The sequence below is a fragment of the Agelaius phoeniceus genome, chromosome 3 (genome assembly GCF_051311805.1).
Source record: "Agelaius phoeniceus isolate bAgePho1 chromosome 3, bAgePho1.hap1, whole genome shotgun sequence".
In the NCBI taxonomy this organism is placed as follows: domain Eukaryota; kingdom Metazoa; phylum Chordata; class Aves; order Passeriformes; family Icteridae; genus Agelaius; species Agelaius phoeniceus.
Window position 1 is genome coordinate 101,781,323 of NC_135267.1, and position 24,704 is coordinate 101,806,026.

At 41.3% G+C, this 24,704-nt stretch overlaps 1 protein-coding gene across 12 annotated transcripts in view; it reads right to left on the minus strand.

Moving 5' to 3' along the window:
- The window catches only part of EHBP1 (EH domain binding protein 1), a 204,954-nt gene that overhangs the window by 175,717 nt on the left and 4,533 nt on the right, over window positions 1–24,704 (minus strand). For all 12 annotated transcript variants that reach the window (XM_077176005.1, XM_077176001.1, XM_077176002.1 and 9 more), the window contains exon 3: window positions 777–834. In XM_077176005.1, the coding sequence (XP_077032120.1) occupies window positions 777–834 (58 nt within the window). The remainder of the gene's footprint in view (window positions 1–776; window positions 835–24,704) is intronic.

Here is a 24,704-nt window from a genome sequence, read left to right on the forward strand (position 1 = left end):
CTGACAAGATCATTTGCCATAAATCCAACCAGGCTAAGAGGCCACAAGGGGAAAGGCAATGAGGGAATGAGCAAGTAAGACCAAATCATCTCAAAGAGAAGAGGAGATGCTCCTGGGAAGGGAGGAAAACATCATGCATCCCTGTCCCCCATGAAAGACAAACTTTATCAGTGTCCAGAGACTGGAGAGACTTCACTCAGAGCTTCCCATTCCTCAGGCTACCAAGTTATTAGTCATGAAACACAAATTTACAGGTTTGCCCACAGTGATTGTATAAGTAAGATGTAAATATATACTTTAAAGATGCACTGCTGGGCTGAAAGACCCTGCTTTTATTCTTTTTTATTTGTAGTATTTCAGGTTGTGAAATAGCCTCTTATTCAGGCTTTATCTGCCTATTGCAGGGATGTCAGATTCTTTATTACTTTTTCTTTAATTAGTTGTTTGGGGTTTTTTTAATACACTTCTAGTAGAGAAACCGATTCTCCTTTCTAATTAGGTGTAGCAATTAATAACTGAATTGAACTGACTGTGATACAACTCTGCTAAACAAATGACCAAAGCTGAAATCAGAGTTAAGAGTTCCCATAAATTAGCACTGACATCAACAGCAGTTTATTTGAACTTTATGGATAAACTGAATTAAAAAGAAAAGTCAACGACTAAAATACTTCTCATTTATTTATTTGGCTGCTCCCCACATTTAGCAAAACAGTCCCTCAAACCACTGACCCTGTTTGTCACTCAAGTTGGGACTTATTAAGGAATCAACTAACCTTAGAGGATTTTCTTCTGCTTCTTCTTGTCCAAACCACCACTAGTTTATCTGGCTGCCTGTTGAAGATAAGGAAAAAACAGCTTAATATACAACAAGATCAATATGTAAACAGTTTATATTAAAACTCTTGCAACACGTAATGACATCCTTAGTGGATAACATGCTCTCTTAAAAATAGCTCATCTAAAGACCACTCTCAGCATCAGCCATTTAACAGGAAAAATAATGTGTATTTATAGAGACAGGTTGTCCTCCAGTCCACCCAGTAATGTCATCATTATCCTCCTGCTCTTCTTGCCTGTGGACGTTTCCCCAGAGCCAGCAGCACATGTGAGCAAAAACTCTTCCATGGGGCAGAGAACAGGATCCAGACTCACAGACACCTTGGAAACATTCCAGTACCCAAAATAAACATTAATGCAAATTCTAGCTTTAATTTCTATGCAGATATATTGAAAAGTTATTTCTAAGTAGCAAAGAAAGCAGGTAATTTCACTTTTTCTTACACAAAGGATTATTTTTCTACTTGAATAACACAAAGAACAAGAGAATCAAGTCCTGTATTGCTCCTCAAAATCTCCTTAGACAACGACAGGTAAATCAGCACTTCCTCAACTTATACTCCAAAGGACAAACATACTGAAAATTAGTGTGGTTTCCCAAGCAATTGTTTATTTGATATTTGCAATGAATGTAGATAGAAACCTCAATAAACAACCCTTCCAGTACAAATTATTTTCTCTTCAAATTTCTTAGGAGTTATTTATTGGTTAACAGTTTAGCCTTATTATATCTACCTCATTGGTTTTACAGTTGTGTCTGAGTGATTTTTGACACTGACTTAACTTCCAGACTTCCCATCCTCCCGCCATGAGACACTTCCCATTGTATGATGACCACACTTCTGGTCCCACTTCCAGACCTATAAAACTCTTCTGCAGATTCCTGACACCATTCCAGCTTTGTTTTCTGGCTGATGACCTGAATTCCATCATGAAGCCCAGCTGCAAATCCACCCACAAAGGATTTTCAATAGAGTCCACATCTCTACTTAAAAATACTTAAACAGCATATGCAACTCTGCCTGGAAAAAAATTGCTACTCAGATTTTTGAGACACCAGTGTAAGAATCCTTGCATTTCTAAAGCCAACAGCAAAACAAATCAGAGTGGGGGAAAATGGGTGTAGCCAAGAAAAAGTCAAGACACAATACATTCAAATCATGATTAAAAGATGCACCCAAAATCTCCCACACAACTATTCTGAGTAAAGGCAGTGTTCCCACTGCTGTTTCATCACAGGCAGACTACCTACTTAATAACTAACTTTTCAAATGAAACCCCAACTGGTTTAATAATCATTTTAGGCACTGAAGTGCTGGCCATATTTCCTTTCATACATACTTTTCCATTGAGCTGTTGATCATTTCTGCACGTTACAATAAAAGCAATACCTCACCCATGATTCACATTTAAACCCCACCAGAACTAAAGCTCTCCCAAAAAACTGAGCTACAGGCAGATCCTGCAAAGGAAATGAGGACACAAGATTTGTTTGGCTTGTTGTTTTTTTTTATTGAAAGTGAAATAATCTGTATTTTAAAGTGTAAATTCACTCAGCCTGTTGGATTTCAAAGCTCTTTGCTCACTTGGTGGTGGGTTCTCATCTTTGGCTTAGAGCAGCACCAGCCCCTTTGATGGGAACTGTGTTCATGCCACCAGGAAAAAACAACACACCCCTAAGCAAAGCAATCCAAACCCACACCAGCAACATTTCCCAGTCCTGAGGAACTCCCTCTGCCAGGAATATACAGAAAATGCACCAACATGAAAAAGCCAATTAAAGTTTTAATTCAGGCTGAGAGGACCAAGCCATGCTGATGGACAAGCAGGAGCAGCATTTCCTCCCCTCACTTCCCTCACCAATATATTTATTTTGTTAAGTACTGAGCACAATTTGCTCCTTCAGCTTCAAGTATGAGAGAAATTCACATCCAGAGGTATTTACCAAAAAAAAAAAAAAAAAAAACCAAAAAAACACCAAGGAAGGTCATCACAATATGGAAAATTTAGCAAAATGGAATGGAATGGGATGAGAAGGGAAGAAAATATCCCAAAGCACGAGTGTCCTCTCTCTGTACACCACATGAAACCTAACAAAAAGCATAGCAGTTCTTCTAAGGGATTTTCTTCAAGGAAGTCACAAATCCAACAATTCTGAAATATCTTCATAGAACTGCTTGACTAACAAAACCAAGAGCAACCTTTCCTCCCACAATCTGTTCCTCGCTCTCCTATGGCAATATACTTCTAGAAGAAAAAGCCCAGCTCATATTTTAATCAGCAATTTTGCATTCAAGGTTATTAATGACATCTCAGTGCTAGGAAATGGCCAATATCACATAATGCACATTGCTAATTGAAAGCATTAGGTAGTATTTCCTACTTCAGACTTCTCCCCTCCTTTAACATCATAAACCTCAGCTGCTCATTAGTCAATAACCAAAGCAAACAAAACCACCCCTGAAGAATTAGTCTGGAGACCAGTTTTAGTATCCTTTATGAGTTTACTTATTGAACTTGGATATCATTCCAAATACAAAATCCACAATGCTGCAAGCTGAACAAATGCTAACAGTCAGCAATAAAAAATAATGATAATTTCCTGTGCTGCATAAATGACATTTCTCATTTATTTAAACCCAGCAGCTTTTAGTCAGTCACTTATTCAGCAATGCCAGTATGGCTAAAGCAAGGAATAACACTGTTTACCTTAAGAGAATGGTTTTGGAGCAGGGGAAGAGAGCTGGGTTTTACCTGGACACTACATTTCCCCACTAAGTAACTGCATCCATCTATCAATTCAACACCACTGACCTTTCAGCAGCAGTGTTTAATACTGTCCTGGAGCCTGCCACCACTGCCTTGGGGGTGCTGGGCACTTCCCACAAAGCAGCAGCACTTCCCTGGGAGGGGGAGCCAAAGGAAGCCATCAGCACTGGGACATCAGGGACTGCCAGTGGGAAAAGCATGGATCCAGTGGCAGGGGTTGAAGGATCCAGCTTGGATCCATAAGATCATATTTTATAGAACTTACCATAAACCCGTATTTACTTGTTACTGTGTGGTTCACAAAAAAACTATTCCTGAAGAAAGGCAATTCATAGTAGTAAACTTATTTTATTATTTACAAGTGAAACTTAGCAAAGAAGCAGGGAAGATTGATTTCAAAGTTTGTGGCTCAGAAAAAGAGATTAATCTCTGCCCTGCATACTAAACAATTAAATTGGGATCCAAAATACAGATTTATAAAACACTTTTAATTCAAAACCAAGCCTGCTTTTCCTATTAGATGGAAACAATGATTTTGGTACATTCCATTTTCCCACTGAAACAACCAATTTTTAAAAAATATTAAAAAAAAAAGAAGATAAATACTGGAATCAAACTTTGCCATATCCACAGCTATTAAATAATGTAATAAAAACATTCTGCATACTGGAAAAAACTGACATCTGATCAGCACCTCATACACTGCAAATTTTACTGATTGAAAGGCAGTTGTGCAAGATTCAAGGTCTTCTGCGGGCTGGTCTGACCATTCTAGGAAGTGTTTGGCACAATATTTTGATTACAGAACTCTCCAAACATCACTTGTAAAAGAAGGACATGAAAGGTATCAGTCTCCTGTGAACTCTTGTTTTGTAAACCCTTGAGCAGAAGCTGATAACATATTAGACATATTTCTCCACTAAACTTACTGTTCAATGACAAAAAGCTAGAGAAGTCTTAGGGTTAGAATCAGTTGTTGGAAAGAACTGCAAATGCACTTAACTTTAATTCAGACCACTGAAGCAAACAGCAAAACCAGTGATTAACAACCTTTTGGTGAAGGGTGGGAAAGCAGGTAACAGGATTTCTTAGTAGAAAGGTACCACTACATTTCAAAACACTCAATAATTGTTAAATGCCTGAAAGGTAGAAGGTACCTTTTCTGTATGTACCCCACACGGTACAGCCTTGCATGTTTGTTTTGGCATCAAACTGCCTAAGTGTTGGGTTTTGTCTTCCCCTCTCCTTTTCTTTCTTTTTCAGCTGAGCTGTTTTATTTTTACTATGTTTGATTTGAACTGCATTAATTAGTATGGGCTGCTAGATTACTCTTGTGAAGCAAGCTTAAAAGAGTATAATTAATAAGAGAAGTAGCAGTGTTAGCACAATAGCATGCAGATGCACCTATTGAAGGATAAAAATAATTACTTAAGGACTAATGTCAAAGTACTTCTGATAAGAATTTTTTTTAATAACCTTTTGTCCCTTCTGCATTGTGCATCCCAGCATGCCATGCACAATTTCCATCCATTAGGGACCAATCCTCCCACCCCACTAGCACACAGCTTTCTACGTGGCTGCTGAAACGCCAACAAGGCTCTCTAATGGTCTCTTAAAAATAAATGTGGTTGGTTCTACAGCACCATTAATTTAGGATGAACGTTGCTTTTCCTCATTTTACAGCTAATTACTTTGAAAAGCACTCTTTACAGTGCAGTCTTCTGCACTAGGTCCTGCCCTATTGCCATGTATTACCATTAGCCAAGGAACTAATCAGGCCACAGCCTTTCACGAGCCTTGTACTGAGTTTTTTTCCCCTCAGAGTTTCCTGTTGGTCACCATCAATGAAATTTCACAGCTGCCTACAGCTGCATGCAGGAAGTGCAGTCAGGTACTGCCAATGCTTTAAACAGGCCCAGAGACACTGGAGGAATGATGTCAGGCATTGATGCATTTGCCAAATGAGCCCTCTTGCTGAGTGCAGGTACAGCACTGATTGCAAAAGCCAGAGACATTAAAAGAATAAAATGTAGTGCAGGTAAAACCCCTCTGAGATAATTATAAGATGAAGTACATTACAAGAGAAAGTTGTGTATTTCAGGAAGGGGCTTGGGGTCTTCTTCCCCACCTCACCTTAACTTCCATGGTGGAAGTTAAAAGACTCCTGGGTAAGGCCTGTGCCATCCCACAGAGTTATGTCAGACTATTGGAGCATTCTCTCAACACAACTTATTCTGGACTATGCACCAAGCCCCTAAAAGAAGGCAGAGTTTGCTCTTCTATCATTAAAACCATTCAGTAGTTTTAGCAAGCCTCAGAAATTTCGAAAGAGAAATCATTAAAACAGGGAAAGCAAGAGGACATCACACCTGAATTCCATCCACCTCCACGTCTTCACTTTCTAACACAGAAAATTCCTCCATTTCTTCCCACCAGAGGTCTCTACAGATTTTTCCAAGACTACACAAGCCCATTGAAAGACCTGAATTCAGCCTGTGAAGTGAATTTTCAATTTTTTAACACATCTGCTGCTAAACAGACTGGCCTCTACAAGACCTACATCTCAAGATTATGCTTTGCTTTTCAAAAGAAGCTCTAGTCTGGCTTTGCTTGGTTTATACAAAATAGGGGAAAAGCAAGACACTCTGACCTATTTTACGAGTGCAGTCAGACCTATTGAATCTGCACAGTGTCTATTTGCAAGGCTGAGAGTGGAATGTGCAGTATGTACTGCTAGATTACTTGATTTTCTCAAACCAAACACAAATGAAGTTTGCAGGATGAGCTGAATTAAACAAAACCCAAGTTCATCTATTATTCAGAAAAAAAGTGACAAGGGCAGATTTTATTTCATTTTTCAAAGAGTTATTGCAGCAAAAAACCCCTCTGCAGAACTATCTAGCAAAGTCTTGTCTTAAAGCTTTTAGCAACAGAATTTTACATTGCAGAATACACAAACTGACCCTCGTCTTCAGAAATTGGGTTCTTTACATCCTTTTGGCAGTAACACAAAGATGCCTTGACTAGTCCCTGAGTTTTAGGTCCCATCCAGCTGCTCTCCACGTGGAAGCTTTCTTTGCCTGGTCCAATTTAGCCCGGCTGTCAGCAGGAGGGGTTCAGTACTGCAGGATAAGGGCCATGCAGGTTCCTTATCTCACTCTGGCACAATCACAGACACTCCCCTTAGACAGACATCTACTCCAGCAGTGCTCAATCCACACATTTACCCCACACAGCCGTCCACACCAGAGCTCACAAACACCACCCAGCACTCCATACTTAATGATGCCTAAATAACCAGGAGCTGCTTCAGGAAAGCTTGATGGTGATACCAACCAGTCAGTTCTGTTCAGGCTGCCTGGCAGGGAGGAGCACGGGCTGACAGGGCCATTCAGACAAACCTTGAATGGAAAGTGTTGCTTTACAGTGGAAAGTTCACAGGAAGGAGCTGCCATGAGCCAGATCTTTTTCAGATGCTTGATTTTCCTTTTTATGTTCTTTTGCCAGAATACTTGGTCTACGTTTTAACAGAAAAAAAAACAATGTTTTTTTAAAACTAAAAAAAAAAAAAAGCTCTGTGTTTCAAGTTAGTAGGTTGCTCCTCCTGGGCAGAGCAGAGCAGGAACTCCACAAACCTGCCTGCAGAGCCCGCCAGGGCCTGACCTGCTGTGAACTCACTGTGCTGATCCCCTTCCCTGCAGAGCTGGGCCTGACAACTGCCACGTGAATAAACACAAAACAGCCAGGGAAAAAAAACCCCACTATTTCACCTCGGGCACAACAGTGCATTTCAACGCTGGCCTGAGAAGGTGAAGGGCCCAACCATGACCCTGCTCTGGAACCCAAATGCAGCCCCCCAGCACCTCCACATCCCGCTGGTCACCACTGCCCCTCTCCAGGTTCACTGTGCCATAGGACAGTAAAACAGATCAGTGACAGGAATCCAGAAACAGTTCTAGCAAACTGGGCAAGGAATTTTGAATTCCAATTCCATCTCCTGTCCTCACTGACTATACAGCATCCAGAAAATGTCAAGACAGACACTGAGCAGCAGCATTAACCCTCCCTTTTAGTCCTACTCATACCTCTACCTACAGACCAAAAATAATTTCTATACAATAATGTATGTGCATTACTGAGGATGCCCAATTGAGTGTTATCCCTTCTTATTTTGAAGCACTAAAGTATAACTGCTAGGTGCGTTCTCATGATAAGAAGTATTAATAAAAAAATAACTACAATGAAACTCTTTGACTGACAAATGCTGCCTGAAACATAGTTTCAGCCCATCAAAAATGCCCACATAAACCATACTTTTTGTACTAAAAATATGCAAGAGACTTTTTGGCACACCATTGTCAATTTTAATCTGACCCTATTCCCTTTTGCATAATTTATTTCTGTGTCAAATAGCATTCAAAGAGAAGGCTTTACTGGTTTGCAGTCTGCAAAAACCAGAGATTAGAAATTATTTTCCTGTCATTCCCGCAGAACAAAAAATTGTATCTTGCACCAAAACCACAGTTTCAGGAACATCAGCTATTCACAACAGACACTTCCTTCTCCAATTTGTCTAAAATATTTAAGAAATTCTGCATAGCCTACCATGAGCAATTAAAGAGGATGATCTCTGCTGCTCTTACTGCCTGGGCAAGCTTGACATTTACACACAGATATATGAACAAAGGTTTATACTCGTGTTCCACAGAAATTCCAATATCCACATTAGGACTCAGACAAAGCAAGTTTCAGAAGCTACAGTGCATTAATGCCTCCATCCTCCTCTTCTGCTTGCTATCCATGGACACATCCCAAAGAAGATTACAGTTCTGCAAAAGCAAGAGCAGAAGAATCTGGCACCATGTGTCTTTTAAAGCTCCCTTCCAAACCAACAGCACCAGGGTTTTGTTTGCTTTTATTTCTTAAGAGTATGTTTTAGATTACACAAAGCAACTTCTACCATTTGAAGATGCACAGAAATTGTGAACCTACTAAAAGCTTCTGAAGTGAGCAGCATGGGTGGAATGGTACCAGTTAATAGAATTTGTCTGGAAGAGAAAATTCCTACCACCATCTCAGGTGCCCAGATTATGGAACTGAGATGGTTATACAAGCCAGAAAAAAAAAAAAAAAAAAGGCTGATACCTACAAAAACCCAAATGACACACAGCAGTCTGCCTCTGATACTTGCAAGATTGAAAAGCTTGGATAAATGCTTGAATATGCAAAGACAGCACAAACTCTGGTGTGACATAGAACCCCACAGAAGATTGTAGCCTAACACAAGCATTCAGTAAACTGAGGGACAGATTCCTGGTAAGCTGTGTCCATGCCACAGGAGCAGTGTGGAAGGGCTGGTGTGATACAAACTCATATTTAGTCTTGCAAATGATCACTCTACTGAGCCCTAAATTAACCCATATTTATTTTGAGACATAGGCACTCCTGGCTCATGCAGAGTGAGCTCCCCAATTAAAGCTTCCTCATCTGTCAGCAGCCTCCTTTTGCTTTTGCAAATTAGTATCACAAGGAGGAAAAAAAAAAAAAGGAGGGGGGTGGAGAGTGCCTAGTGAAACCATGGCATGCTGTGCTAGCTCCTTGTCCCTGTCACTGCCCAGGAGATCAGACTTTGCAAATATTGCCAGGTGCTCTCAGCCACAACTACAAGAGAGATGGCATCAAACAGTATGGACCCGCTTTTGGGGGAGGAAGGATGGGATCCTGAACTGCTTTCTCTGCCCTGATTCTGGCATCCCCTGTACGAACAAGCAGGACAGAATCACCTGCTTTCAGCAAAGCACTCAGTTCCTAGAAGGAACACTCCTGAAAACAACACACCTTTCTGCCCCCCTCCAGGGGCACAAAACCAGAACATTTCATCAACTGCAATAATGCACTGGCTACTGCAAATCTCTGAAGCAGGCACAGCCTCAAAACACCACAGAGAAACACAAGAACCTCACACTGAAACATGGGCCCCAACCAAAGTCACACATTTACACAGCAAGCAAAACAAAAAAAAACCCAGAGCCTCAACTGACCTCATCTTCTCCAAGCTTAGTGAGACTGTCAAAATGTAAAAATTGAGAATGAGCCAACGTGGCAAATTTAGCAGCACTAAGCTATATGTAGATGTTGTCAACATCAAAGCTATGATTTTCCTGCACGTTGATGAAAAATTTACTAGATTTACAAAATTTTTGTATGTGGTTTCCAGGGAAATGAAAATTGCCATGATCATTTCCCATGAGACGCCCCATTCCATATTGGTGACCTTTCAAGAGCTGTTTTAAGATGGAGATGTGGACATAAGAAGTAAAATTATTCAATCAGTATTTGCAGCTAAATAACTGTTCCAAAGACTGCAAAATTAGAATGATTCTTCCTCTTCTAGCTCAATCTGTTTAAGTTGTTACACTGCTTCCAAGCTGCTTCCTGAAACAAAAGCTGCCACTTCTGATTACAGAAGTCAATCTCAAAAACAACACAGATTATTCCCATTTACAGCTCAACAGTTCTTTGTGCACCCAAAGTCTAAAAATTTGTATCATTTTTAGGAAGTTGAAACTGACCAAGCCTTTTAATTAATGCCCTCAAATAACACCCATGGCTTATATCCAGCAGCAAGTATTGGCTAATAAAAAAGGTATGTTAACTCATGGATACTTCAGACAAAGCAAAATCTCCTGCCAACATTAAGGGCTTGATATAGCAAAAAATAAACCAAAACCAAAAATGAGGAAAAAAAAAAAAAACACACCAAAAAATACCCTCAACCTAACTGAAAGACCTCTATTTCTATTTTGAAATGTAAAACAAGCAAACAAAAAAAACTTACAGCTTTTAAAAACTGTAAAGTTTTTGAAATACAAACTTCACAGTTTGCAACTACAATTGATGAAACATTGCTGTTCCAAGATTCAAAAACTCCCTAAGAACAGCAACAATTAAGGACCTAGACAGATTTTGCCAATAGCTGCTGCTTGTAAGATGCCTAGTAGCAATTTGAACTAGATTTTAACTATTCATTTCAAGATCAGCTAAACTGGGAAGTAACAGTATATTTATGCTGACTGCTTTAAACATGACTTTCAGTTAAAAAAACAAACCTACAGTACCTACATTATAGCTGAATTCATGCTGATGCTGAAAACCCACAAAGAAATAGTACCTTTCAGCCAGATAGGTTTTTCTGTTGGTATTTTTTAAAATAATCTTCCTATAAAATATTTTTCTGTTACAACTAGCTTTCACTCAAGTCAGGCGCTCCCAACAGAGCCTGGCAGCCCTTTGTCCCAGCATCCCTACAGAAGGAACTGAGTAGTGGTCCCTTGTATTTTTTTCAGTACACCAAACTGTACCCACTCTGGTTACTAACAACCACAAGGAGGACACTCCTCAAGGTCCTTTATATACCCAGAATTGTTGAGATCTGAGCTGCTAAAAATTAACACCATCCTATCCTTACTTACATTCCCAATGAAGACACATGGACACAAATATCAACTCCTTCAAATTTTTAACTGGAGACTGAGACAAAAGCCAGCCACTACCTTGGTTCCTGTGTTGCCTTCTCTCTTCTGTCTGTGCTGTCATGGTTGGTTTTCCATCTCAGCTTAAAACAGACAGAACCTGTACCTTTTCCATGCTATTGTGAAATGCCTGGTTGTGTTTTAGTCTGCTGGCTTCTTTACACAGCTGAAGGGCTGTGCCATGGGGTAGTTGTAAAGCAACATCTTCAGCCACAGAAGACGCCTGGGTGCTGGCCAGATTTTTCATTATGTGGATTTGATGTCTTGCAGGCTGGATTCCAGTCTTGGACCATTAAATGAGGCAAAGGGATCAAGAGACAGAGTACATACAGCTTAAAAGATTAAGTGTTTTGTCTCACCTTAGATTTCAATTTTAGTCTAATTCAAAAATTTTTTATCTATAAATACAAATGTGTCTGGTGTGTAAAGCAGTTCTCCTTGGAAGCAGAAAGGTGAATAAAAAGGGAAGCTAGACTGGTTTCTGGAGGAAAATATACTGTTAATCTGGCAAAGGGATGAGAGCCATCCACTGAAATTAAAAGAATGCCTCTCAAACCTACTGCAACACCTTGTTGTGCCAAGTGAGGAACACTGTTCTTACAGTGAAAGGCACACACCTCCTACTAGATTAAGGGCTACAGAATCTAGTACTGAGGATAAACAGGAGGAAAAATTTTAATTTCAAGCTTTTAGAAGGGTATTACAGTAAAAGAAATTATGATAAGCTGCTGTAAATTATTCCGTTTCAAATAGGAATTTTAATACATTTGTCTCGTTAAGGTCAAAGAAGCCAAATGAATAAAATCCACTCTGCAAACTAACCATCAAGGGAATGAGAATCAATTTTAGCTGTGCAGAGTTCACACCAAGCACTGGGGGAGAAAAACAGCTATGTGCAGAATCATCAACATGGACAGTAGAGATGCGTGGGCACACAAACTCCTCGGATTCTGCAAAATAAGATTTTCCACATATTTCAGCGTATTTTATACAAAATGCACTTTTCATTTTTTAAACAAACAAGGCTCAAAAGTTGAAGCCTGCAAAATTTTTACATATTTCCTTCTGGAGCATTCAGATGGAAGGCTGGGCTTGGGAGGGCCAGCACAGCACAGACTTGCTCACCCCCACTGCAGCACCACAAGAGCTTCCAAGAGAATGGGCAGGCCCGTGGAGCAGCACTCAGGAAAATTAAGGCTACCACAGTGATGAGCAAATCTCTTGAATTGAGTGTATTTAGCAAGGTTTTATTTATGCACTTCATGCTTTAAGCAGCTCTCCTTAACTCTTCCACTTTCTGAGCACAGACAAGACCTTACACAGAGCATTTATCTCAGCTCGATCTGTTAACTCAACCTTGTCCCCCCAGCTGTGACAGATGGGCACTGGCACAGCGAGCTCTTCACTCCCTACCCGTGCAGCACCAAGAGCTTCTCAGCCACTTTCCTTCCCCAAAGCTGTCCATGTGAGGAAGTGAAACTGCTCTGTTCAGCACTGCAGCTTCAGCTGGACCCCGGACAGAGGCAGACAGGACACCTGGCAGGCCAAAGCCTTCAGCCCCTTCCACCACTGCAGCAAGGTCAGCAGGTTTATTCTCCTTGCTCTGGCTGGTCAGCTGTGGTCAGTTTTGACATAAACAGGGTTTGTGTTTGTTTGTTCTGCAGCCAGACAAGCAATACAGCACCAAATGAGGTGTGAATTTACTCACTCACTTCAATCCAGCTAATGGGCAAAGATGTTTTGGGTCACTGAAACCCTCAAACTTCAAAGCCAATGGAAATAAGTGTTCTGGAGAAAATGTAGTCCAAGTGTAAACCAGAGCCAGACGTTGCCTTTTGCACACATCATTTCATGATGCTGACACAATGCAAAGAAATCTAACAATGCAAAGAAAAAGGAGTTCAGTCAAAGAGAAAAAAACCAGGAAAATAAAAATGACACAAGGCCAGCTTCATCACATTATTAACAGCACCAGACATACAGCAAGTACCTATGCTTTTCTTCTGCCTTTGAAGTATCTGATTTCTGTACAATCCTGGTCTTCAAGAACCAGCCACAAAGCAGACTGGTGATTCTGAATGGTGATGAGGGTTTGCTTCAAGAGAGAGAGAGTCAAGAGGCAAAAATACAGTCTGTCTCTGACCAAACTCAGAGCCATTCTGGCAGTTTAGCCTCATAGATATTCCAAATGTCTCATGTGCTACCCTATCTCTTCCTACAATAAGTCACAGGGCAGATATGCTGGAGCAACAAACAAGTAAAATAGTAGCAACAAACACACTGCACAGATTTCTTGGCATTTTCTTAAGGGTAGGAAATAAAATGTCTCTTTCCCCTACCCCCACAATATTCTCATTCTCTCTTCCACAAGCATTATATTTTGGGATCAATTTTATGGATGTGATATGAAAGAAAAAGCTATAATGCAAACTCCAAGCAGAAAATAAATTACAGAATAAATTCTACAGCAATGTAGAGAGGAGAAAAAAAAAGATCAGCAATTCTAATCCAGACAGTGTGTACACATACTCTTAATTACACATCACTCCTTGAATGTGCAATTTTAAAAGCAAATAGAAAACAAACAAAAAACTTTCCCCACAACAAAAATAAAAACCCTTCCAAAAACCAGGAACTGTAGATCAATGATCACTGGTCATCCCCCTCCAGAGTTATCTGCCCTATTTTTCTCACGTACTCTGCTTCACTGGTCCTCCTCTACCTCAGTACTGATCTACAAGAGTTTCCACTCTGACCAAACAGACTTGTAAATAAGCTCATGATTAACATGATTCATATTGAAAAAACTAAAAGGGAGGGGCCACTCTTTTAAGTTTGTAAAGCATAACTTGCGGTTTTTTCTTTGTTATGTAGCACCTTGCTATCATAAATCTGCACTCATACAATTCCTATCAGTACAGAGAGTGTTTCTTGCACCTTCTGTACAATTTCTGTCTCAGAGACATAAAACAGGGATAATTTTTCTCTATCACAAAGCAGTCTTGTAAGGCTGGATTAGTAATGGAGCTGTGTGGCTGCAGAATTTTTGTGCAGAGGAATCATTAACACTTTATTTCCACATAGCTAAGTGTCATGTTGTAGTTTTACACCATTACCACTGAACAGAGAGCTGCTACCATCTGGCCTTTAACAGGAGATATAAATCCTGCTTATAAGCAACCATGGATATAAAATGTAGAAAAGTTGATGAAAGATGATTTGTGCACACAAATTAGGGAGTGGTAGAAAAGATGCCTTTTCTGCACAGTTACAAGGCAAGTTGAAAGGAAGCCTAGTGCAGAACCAGGATTTTCTGAGTTTTGTTTCTACAATTAGACCACACTGCAGGAGAAGGAGAAGCAAAGACTTTATTCCACCCTCCAATCAAAAAATACCTAAATAGAAAAAAAATGTACAAAATGTATCAAGTCTGCTCTGAACAAAGGAAGGTGCTAAACTGACACAGAACTATTTACATAAGGAACAAGAATAACTTTTACTACCACTTTTAGCAACTGTAAGCCTTTATAGCTTTGCAAGCTCTTCTAGTTTCAGTATTCTCAAAAATCATTCTGCTGCTTCTGGCTATGTCTGAAGAGAGACAGAGAACACTATTGCAATTTCTCTGCTGTGACTGGGAACTTGCATTGGGATAGGAAAAAAATTAAACTCCACAGCACATGTGTATATTGTGTATGCTGCATTATTCCTCCCCTTTTCACATCAGCCACCTGGAAACCCGAACATGGCACCAGTATGGAAAACCATTTACACAGATACAGTGAAGAAAATACAATGTGATGACAACAAAAGGATACATCAGCTTGAAGATATTGAAACATCAATTTGAACTGAGTAAAACTGCATGGGGAAAGGCTTGACACATACTGCAGTTTTATTTGCAAAGCTATGTGTCTTAGAAAATGTTCTAAAAAGAATACTCAGAATTTTTTAATATCGTATCAATATCCAGACTTTCTCTACCTGTGCCTTAAAGGTAGAAATATTTAAATAAAGCAGTTTGTTTTTATTCAGCACAGAAAAGAATTCCCAGAACACTTTAGACTTCTTTGTTCACTGTATGATTGTTACTATCACACTCATTCAAAAAGAGGTGAAATCATGATTAGCATTCACCAAGAAAAGATGGAACCTCCCTTTTAAAACCGTTTCTGAAAGAACTGTGATTATCATGAATTCTGAAAGTGAAGCACTCATATCTGCTTGGCAAAGCCAAAGGGAAAGATGGGGGTTGTGGGACATGTATGATTGCTCAGGCACAGTAAAACAGTGGAGCTGCTGCCTACAGACAAGGTCCAAGCACACATGTGCACACTGCTTGTTCAGCAAAATCAGGTCTGAAAGCTCAACGTGACACAGTGAGTTCCCATTTTAAAGAGGGCACACTTTGCCCTAAGAATTTCCCATGGTCTGGGTCAGCAAACATCTGCCTGAATAAAACACAAAAATCTGATTACAGCTGATTATGGGGATTGTATTCAATGGAAGAACAAAGGCCTGGGGGCCTGCTACAATTTTGAGTATTTCAGTAACATTAAAAGCTTCACTATTTCAAAGTTACTTATTAATTTACCAGCAAGAAGGCTTGAGGTTGTAAGGAAAGATTCCTGGCCAAGATTCCTGGCCCTGCTCAGCCCATGTGCACCTCAGCACACCTGGAAATCTCCCAGAATAACCAAGGGTGGACAAGCAAGACCTTAACCTTACTAGCAAGAGCCAGTCCTTTTGCTATTCACCATCAGCATCCGGGCTTTCCATCCCCTTAAGATGGTTCCATTACATACATTGATTTTATACATACACACCACATCTTACACTATATATTTGTGCTTATTATGCACAGGTGACACTTCTTTGTCATGTGTCAGCTTTCAGAAACAACTCCCCACCTTAATTTCTTTGCTGGAAGGGATGTTCAGTATAAGGAGTTAAGATCCCCCAATAAACCCCAAGCTAATCAGAGATGATATTGGCAGAAACACAAGAAGGCTCCGTGGCTGTTCCCTGAAATAATTATTTTTATTTCACACAGTGGTTGCTCATATTTAAGTCTCTGTTTTCGTACCTCCAAACCCATGAGGATCTGCCTTGTTTACCCTGTACACACAGACCAGAAGACATTCAAACAGGGAGGAAAGCCTCACGTTCTGCTCCTCACTCCGTGCTGCTTCCCCACCAGCTCACACCACCTCACAGCCCATCCTGCCCATCTCCAAGCAATGCTGAAACAAGAGAGGTGAATATTCCATGAAAAAGCTGCAAGGCTGACCATTTTAAAAGGCTTCTTAAGGCAGCAAAGAAGAAACTGATCCCACAGAAGACCTACCAAGGCTTCTCTAAGCCCATCTATGGCACAGCACAGGAGGAAGATGAGGGCAGAACACTCATTCTGTGAGGTTAACAAGGCAGCAGGTTTCTGCTTCTCTAGATCCTAATGGGGTCAACCATAAGAGGTACTGACAGTTCTCACAATGATGTGAACACAAACAAATCAGGATAAATTTCAGTCTTCCTATAGTCAAGAATAACTCAAGATTATTTTCTTTTTTAAAATTACAGTTCATTGACTTTACCATTAACTGCAAGTCAAGTAAGCATCCTCCTTTTAACAGCTGTTGCTAAAAGCAGTAGTATTATTCTTCCCCCTACAGCACATGATCTAGTTCCCTAAGAACAAGTTTGTCTGAAATAAATTTATTTACTGAAGTCAGCATTTTTCCCCCCAGGAGGAAGCAGGCTTTGTGTACTGTAAATGCTTTATTAGGGTCCACTCCAGATAACAAGACTGAATCTATGGGCAAAAATGTCCATATTCCTGTTTCCAGTAGGGCAACAGGAAAGGAGACAAGGGACTGTCACCTGCCACTGTACTACAACATTAGCCACTACCAGCACTACTGAAGTGACTGCTGATGGGTCAGAGGAGCACCCAGCACCAGGGCTGGATAACCCTCACACTGAAAATGCAGGTAATGCCTGGCTTTACTGCCACTTTCCCTTGCAACACAGCTTCTCCCGAGGCAGCTAGAGCAGGAGGTAGCTCCAGGAACAGATGGGGAGCAGAGAAACACAGAAATGTATCTAGCAGCTCCCTGCTCCAAAAATACACTGCACAAATGGCCACATGGAAGCACAGGCTGACACAAACCCCAGCTCCAGGCACAGGGAAAGAGGCTGGGCAGCCAGCAGCTTTTGCCCTTGCAGATTCTCCAGTGTCTAATAAAAGGTGAAGGTATGGGTTTTTACCTGCAGCCATAGGGTCTGACCAAAACTCCTCTCTTCTGTCCAGAGGCCCTTTGTCACACAACCCTTGGAAATAATAGCTGGAGGTTTCCACCCCTGCAAACCTTAGTTGGAATTGCCTGCTGAGACTTTCCAATCCAAGGCTGAATTTGCTGGCCAGACAGAAATCTCAGGCGTGTTTTACATCACAAAAAAACTTTCCCTCTATGAAGCAAAGCTAAAAATAAGGGAAAGGCCCAAGGTTCAAAACCAACAACACAGCAGAAAACTTGTCATAGCCACTGACAGCATGGACCCATCAACCACAACAGTGTTGTATGGAGAAAACAGGTGTCCTGGCTCTCTGCAAGGCTGGCAGCAGTGCTGGTGTGGAGCTGTGGGGCACAGGGGCTGCCACAGCCCCACAGGTGGCAGGGGATGTGTCAGGGGCAGCCCCTCACACCCAGTGCTCTGTAGGACCCTGCTGCTCTCCTGGCAGCAGCTGCAGGCTTTCAGCTTTTCCTCCCAGAAAAGAGGGGAAGATATGTGGAGGCAGAAAGGAAAAATTGCCTTTCCCCCTCCATCCCCCAGCAGACAGGGCAGTCACAGACTAAAGAAAGCACCATGTCTCAAGCAGCACACATTTATAATTCTAGCACTATGGGTGACCACACACTCTCAATCCTCCAGCAAAACATCCCTTGATTACATCAGTGGCTACGAGAATTTAGGGTGTTAAGATTACTCTTGGTGAGCCTTCAGCTAAAAATTTTTTAAAAATCAAATCCCATTTAGTATAGGGGAAAAAAAGAATCTGTGGAAAAGGAAATTATTCTTTTATTGCTTTAAGACTGTCTATCCCAGTATCTTGAACAGATATGTGGACACTGGAGCTCAGAGTAGCCATCTACAGGGAAGAAAGTAAACCATTTTAGCAGTAAAGGCAAAAAAAAACCACCAACAAACAAAAAAAAGCAGAGCTTACAACCCATGATTCCCTTTTCCACATGCACAAATCCCAAAAAAGGGGGGAAGGGGTGTGAAAACCCCATTGTATTTTTAAAAAAGTATCTTTCAAAAGTGTGAACAGTAAAAGCCATCCTAAATATACCTCAAAACCAAGTAATGCTGTTATAAATTCTTCCAATTTTTGTGGTATGAGAGGAAGTGGTAAAAAATAGGTCAGGCCTTACTCATTTTTAAAATTTTCTTACGTGTCAAAGATGAAGGAATGCAGGGGAATTCACTCACTCAAGAGACACTTACTCCAAGCACTCTATCCATACACACCACATCTTGAACTATGTATTTATACTATAGATTATATGTACTTATTATGCACAGGTGACACTTCTTTGTCATGTGTCAGCTTTCAGAAACATCCCCACCTTAACTTCTCTACCCAGTTAAGATCTGCTCTTGAAGAGAAAAAGTTTAAAAATCTTGTTCTCTTGAAATTTTTCACAGCTTTATGCAACTATTGCTCAAGTTACCTACAGGAAATGACAAACCACTCAATCAGTTTTCTAAGAGACAAAGAGACACAACTCTTAAAAGACAGGTACAGCTAAAAAACACAGCCAAGTAGATTTGCCCACCTGTCAGCATGACCAGAGCTGTAACCACATCAGGTGTCACCAGGAACTGTCAAAGTTAAATCCTCTGCTAATAAACCAAAGACAAATCAGCAACAGGTTGGTTTGGAAATTTACAGATCTGAGTTAGATCTTTGCTGCAAAAGAGAACTTTTGACAGCTCTTTTTTGTTCTTTTAAATCTTTTCCTGTGTACTGACATAAACAAAGGGATTCAGAGTTTACTCAATGAGCAGACACAAAGTCAAGGAAATTCACAGTACTCGCTGAGTGGCAGAGTACAATGTGCTGCCAACTGGATTCAATGATCCAGATTCTCCAGTTACTTCTTTCAATACAGCTCTTGGTATTAACAGTACTGGCAATGCAAATACTCTTCCCAAGCACAACTGGGAGGGGAAAGTTAGTTTATGGCACCGGATGTAGAAGCAGAGGCATCACTGCATCAGCCTTAGCTCTAAAGAAAGGTCAGGACAGCTATCATCCTAGGGCATCAGACAGCAACATACCTAATGGAAGAGCTGGCTTAGGGAATGTCTTTTGTCTGCCCAGCCTAGGTGAAAGGTGATGGGGCTTGTCCCAACAGGAGCAGCTGAATTTACACTCCCAGCAGAGCTGCACCCATCAGAAGCCACATCTCCCACCACAGCAGCCAGTGCCACCCATCCTGCAGCCCCAGACAGCTCTGACCTGTCCTACAGCACCAAGGCAGCTCACAGCATTTCTTTGGTGAAAAAAGAAGCCACTGAACATGAAGGGTGGCTGCTCATTACAGGTGCTTGTGGAGGTGGCACACAGGAAACAAGCAGCAGTAATACAGGAGCCAAAACTGATGTGGTAGGAGAGTCTTAAAATACCCTGGATTGCTCTAATTCAGTTGTTCCTGGAACTAGAAATTATTTTGCCTTTGTGATGTTTGGTCAGCACCAAAGTCATTTTTCAAAACAGATCCATTAGAAATGAAAGGTTAGAGCTGCTTGTGTGCTGTTAAGCTGATACAGCAGCTCACCCAAAACAAAGCCCACAAAACACTGCAGGAGCGTGCACATGAAATAAAACCCCAAACCAGTTTGTGCTAAAATAAATACACAGAGCCACAGAAACTGCAGCTCAGCAGCTGCAGACAGTTAAGCAGCTGCAGAGCCTGGCCACAGCTTCGGAGTAATCCTCAAGAAAGTCTCCTTAAATAATAAATTAGAAACAAAAAGAGCCCCCAATAATGACTCTCCACTACAAAGAGAGCCTCAACAGGCAAACGAGAATTATTTCTGCACTGCTCATCTTTACAGGTTTGCAGGCAGCTAGAAACTGTAGTTCAGAAGGGCACGCACTTCTGATTCATCTCAAAAGCTTGTGCACTTTGAAGCCCTACAGTGACAGCACAGGGCACTGACTCAGGATCTGGGTGATTTAGCTGAAGCACTCCTAAGATGCTCTTGCCTGCAGCTGTGGCTCATCTCACCGCTCTGGCAGATTTTCCTCCCCATTGCATCAGGGCAGCATAAGGGAGGTGTGCCTGCTCCTCAGCTGCTGTAGTTCACACTCACCTCACAAATGGGAACTGAAGTTGATGGCACTTAATACTAACACACCTCACAGGCTCACTGTCACCCTGCCTCTGCCGCAGGGCAGAACACGACTGCTGCTTAGGGACAGTGACATCCCGCTCCACTTCTGAATCCAGAAAACCTCATGAGTCAGAGCCTTGGACAAGCAATGTTAGTTATGGTTCTGCTAATTTTAGCTCGTGCTTTACCCACAGTTCCCAAATCCCTGCAATGCCTCTCCAGGTGCCAACAGCCACAGCTACCCTATACCTCAAGTGCCAAAACACACAGCTTCCAGATGAGAGGCTCTGGTGCACTTACAGAAACTGTACGCTGCAGAAAGACATTTTTCAAATAGAGACAAGAGGAAGAAAACAAGGACAGCTTTATTTACCCTACTGCTCTGCGCATATCTTAATAGGAACAAAAGTTCATCTGCACAGTTCCTGTGTTTCAGAGTCCACTCCAGGACACACAAGACAGACTTTGTGCAGAGAGTAGCTCAAGGAGTGTCCCACAAGGTAGCAAACAGCCTGCAAAGGCCAGCTTCTACCCCAAGGAGTGAAAGGAGAGAGAGGGGCAAGGGAAACAAACACACACTTCACACACTCTCCTCAGAGTAAACTGGGAAAGCTTTTAGAAGTAAATAAACACACACACACACCCACCCCCATATTCTCAGAAAACCACCCAAGCAGAATGCTTTTACTACCGTAGCTGAAGGGTTTGTTTTATAAGAGTAGTTTCCCCAGATTTAGTCAACCTTACCAGCCTCCTCCTCCTCCTCCTTCTCTCCTTATTCACACTGAACTGTGAAAGGGACTTCAGCTCTCTCCAACCAATTAAAAACTAATTGAAGCAACAGACTGGCACTATACAGCCTGAGCAGTCTAAGAGATGGCAGACTCAGCTCATATGAGGCCTACACAATGTCATAATATTTCATTTTATTTCACCTCATAGCACAAAGAGCTGAGAAGAATATTCACATGGATCCAACCCTAAAAAACAAATTGAAATCTTTACTGAAGTTCAAGTAACTCACTGGGTTCAAATGAACAGCACACGTTCTTTATTGCATGTGTGCACCACAGAGCCTGCAGGAACAGAGCAAGGTTTTATTTGTTCCAAAAGCTCCGTGAGGAAGTTATGCAAACACACAGTTTCTCTCTCAGAAGGTAAAGCTATGTTAGAACACAAGTTAGTGCATTTTATTCATTCAAGGAGACATCTTCACCACTCTGACCATTAAAATGAAATATGTCTACAATTGGATAATCGAACTTTTTCTGCTCTTGCTAATTATTTTTGTTACTGATAGGACAGGAAACAAGGAATTGCTGAAAAGAAATGTGTCTTTCAGAGAAAAACAAAATTCAGAGCAAGTATTTATGCCAAATCTTTCGACCCTACAGATCCTAAATTTGTGCCTGCAGCTATCAATGCATTCTTTTAGAAACCGGTCACAGAGACACAAGCACTCTTAAAACATTGCTGCAAACAGAAAATGGGTATAAATGTGCAGCACTGACAACCTAAAAAGTCATCAGCAAGAAAGACTTCACAAACACTCATACCTTTCCTACCAAAATTTTTTTGCTGCCAATATGCAGCCAGCAACTCTGATGAGAAATCCCTGATTTGTGGTCCATGGAACAGACCTGAGGCTGTAAAAAGGTTTAGGAGGGGAGCCTGGCAAAGTAGGGAAGGAAAGCAGCTGGCATTAAGGAATTGGGATTCATAGACAACCTCCTGACAGAAGTCAGGTGGAGTCCATAAGAGCAAACCTGGGTTTCTGCAATGAAGGATTTTCTTTTTGATACAAAGAAGAGAGACCCAAAATGAGAGAGGAGAATCACCTTTGTGTGTGGACAGTTGACTGCAGCAAGAAAGGGAGAAGACAGCTGTAAGGCAGCTGGTGGTGATTATTTGGAAAGAGTATGTTTGACACACAGTTTAAGCCTTCAAAAAATCCTCAGTCAAAACCAGAAATGAATGGCAAAGAAAATGTTGAAGTGTATTTGTAAATGGAGATTATTTAGTGTGGAATAAGAACTCAATAAAAAGTATAAGGACAGAGTACAATTTCATTGAGAAGAACAGAAGATAAAACACAGGAGAAATTGCATGGTGCTTTCCTTGCCCAAGTTATATATACTACAGTACACCTGTATCACCAACACCCCAGTCTGATCAAAAACTCTGCAGAGCAAGCCCACAACACAACAGCACAGTGCACAGCAAAACTAATCCAAAGAGATTCAATATGATCACCCTTTATAGTCAAATGCACTTAGGGACTCAGGAAATCCCCTCTAACAACCGTGCAAAGCAAGAAAATTACGTGAGCAATGTGACAGCCTGACCCCATGCAGGCAAACAAGGATTCTAAAGCAACCAGTTAAGCCCAGTTCTTCTGGTGGCCTTTGGCACTGATGGGTTTGCTGGAAAGCAGCAAGCATGAGGCAGGCAGATCAGTGTGAACCGTGCAATCTCAAAAAGCTCATTTCTCTCCCATGCACAATGCATGCCAAATCTTAAGATTCCTGCAGCATCCAGTTATGAAACTACAATAGAGGAGGAAAACAGATGGCTAAAGCCTTTTGGAAAAAAAAAAAAAAAAAGATTAAGCCTTACTTCATTTCCAAAAGAGAAATATGTGTATTTGAAAAGAGAGAACCTACTTCAGACCATACCTAATCGATATAAAAATAGGCAACTTGCCTCATGGACATGAAGCCTGTCTTCAGTTAAAGCTTCTGAACATATGAAAAGTTTAACCCTTTCAAACGTCATGGCCCACCATATTTATAAGCAGGATTTAAAAGCAAAGCAGTTCATGTAAGAAATGACAGACATTACAAACATTGTACAAAAATAACATTTTTCTTTATCTCTCAAGCAACTCCTGAACACAAATCCTGTATAAAAGCCTCTATGTTTACTCTTTTCCAGCCTTTGTAAGCAGTTAGCACCTATGTTCAGGTGAGCAGCTTTCTTGCTCATAAAAGCATCCAATGAGGAATGACAAGTTAGGAACTTGGCAGCCTGAATTCTCTCAGTTCAGCCATTCTCTGTGGAAACCAGTCAGTATTACATTTGAAGCCTCTGCTGAGTTCTTGACTTGTGAGATACCACACAACAATAAGGAAATAAAAAAAGCCACCCTAAAGAGCTCATGTGTTCAGCAGTAGATGTTTCAGCAGCTCTATAAAACTGCTATCAGAGGTTCAGGTCCAAGTACTACAACTGATCTGTGGTCCAAAGGAGAAGTTTCCTCCTCTGCTGAGCCTGGATCTCAGACAAGCCTCGACTCAGCTGCCAGAACAGAGGCCTCCAGTAGCTGAGCAGCCCCAGGTTACACGAGAGATTCGTGCTGGGCTGGCAGCTTGAACCAGGATCAACACGAGCCCGGGGCTTCTTCAAACTGGCAGCAAAGCCAAAGGCACCCCAAACAGGGCCTGACACCAATGTTCAGGACTGCACTGGGGTCCCAGCACAGGTCACAGCATTCCAGCTGCCAGGGATGCCCAGCACACTCCTGCCCCTGCACACAGCAACCCTCTGTCCTGACAGCACAGAGCAGGGAATACAGCTGTTCTGTACAAGCACAAGCAAAATGAATGAGGCTGATTTCTGGTTTTATTCAATGACTCTGCACTGAGGATAAGCACTGAATTAACTCCCTGGTGTCACATGTGGTCCTTTCAGGCCAGGGCTGCAGTTCACTGGTGAGGCTCTGTGGAAAATCCTGAGCTGCCCCAGCTTAGTCCAAGGGTAAATGGAGGATGACACACTCCAGCACTTGCAAGCAAGCACCCTTCAAAAAATCAACTGCTTATATGATTAATGCAAAGTACTATGTTTTTGCAGTAGCAGGAGTCACTAATCCATATTAAAGACCAAGACTACATCTGTTTATTTATTTATTTTTAATGAAAGGTTCTAAATAAACCAACTGTTCAATTTTTCAAAGGTACTGAGCAGCCACAATAATTAGGTCTGGGTCAGTGGGAGCTGCCAAAATGCCACAGAAGTGACTCAGTCCTGTTAATTATCTGAAAAATAAGGAACAGTGACAACACTGGACACTCCATCATGACCTATCTCCCCCAAACACACCACCAAAGAAAAGCAATCATTTGTGAGTGGCTGTCTGTAAGCATTGGTAGGGACAAG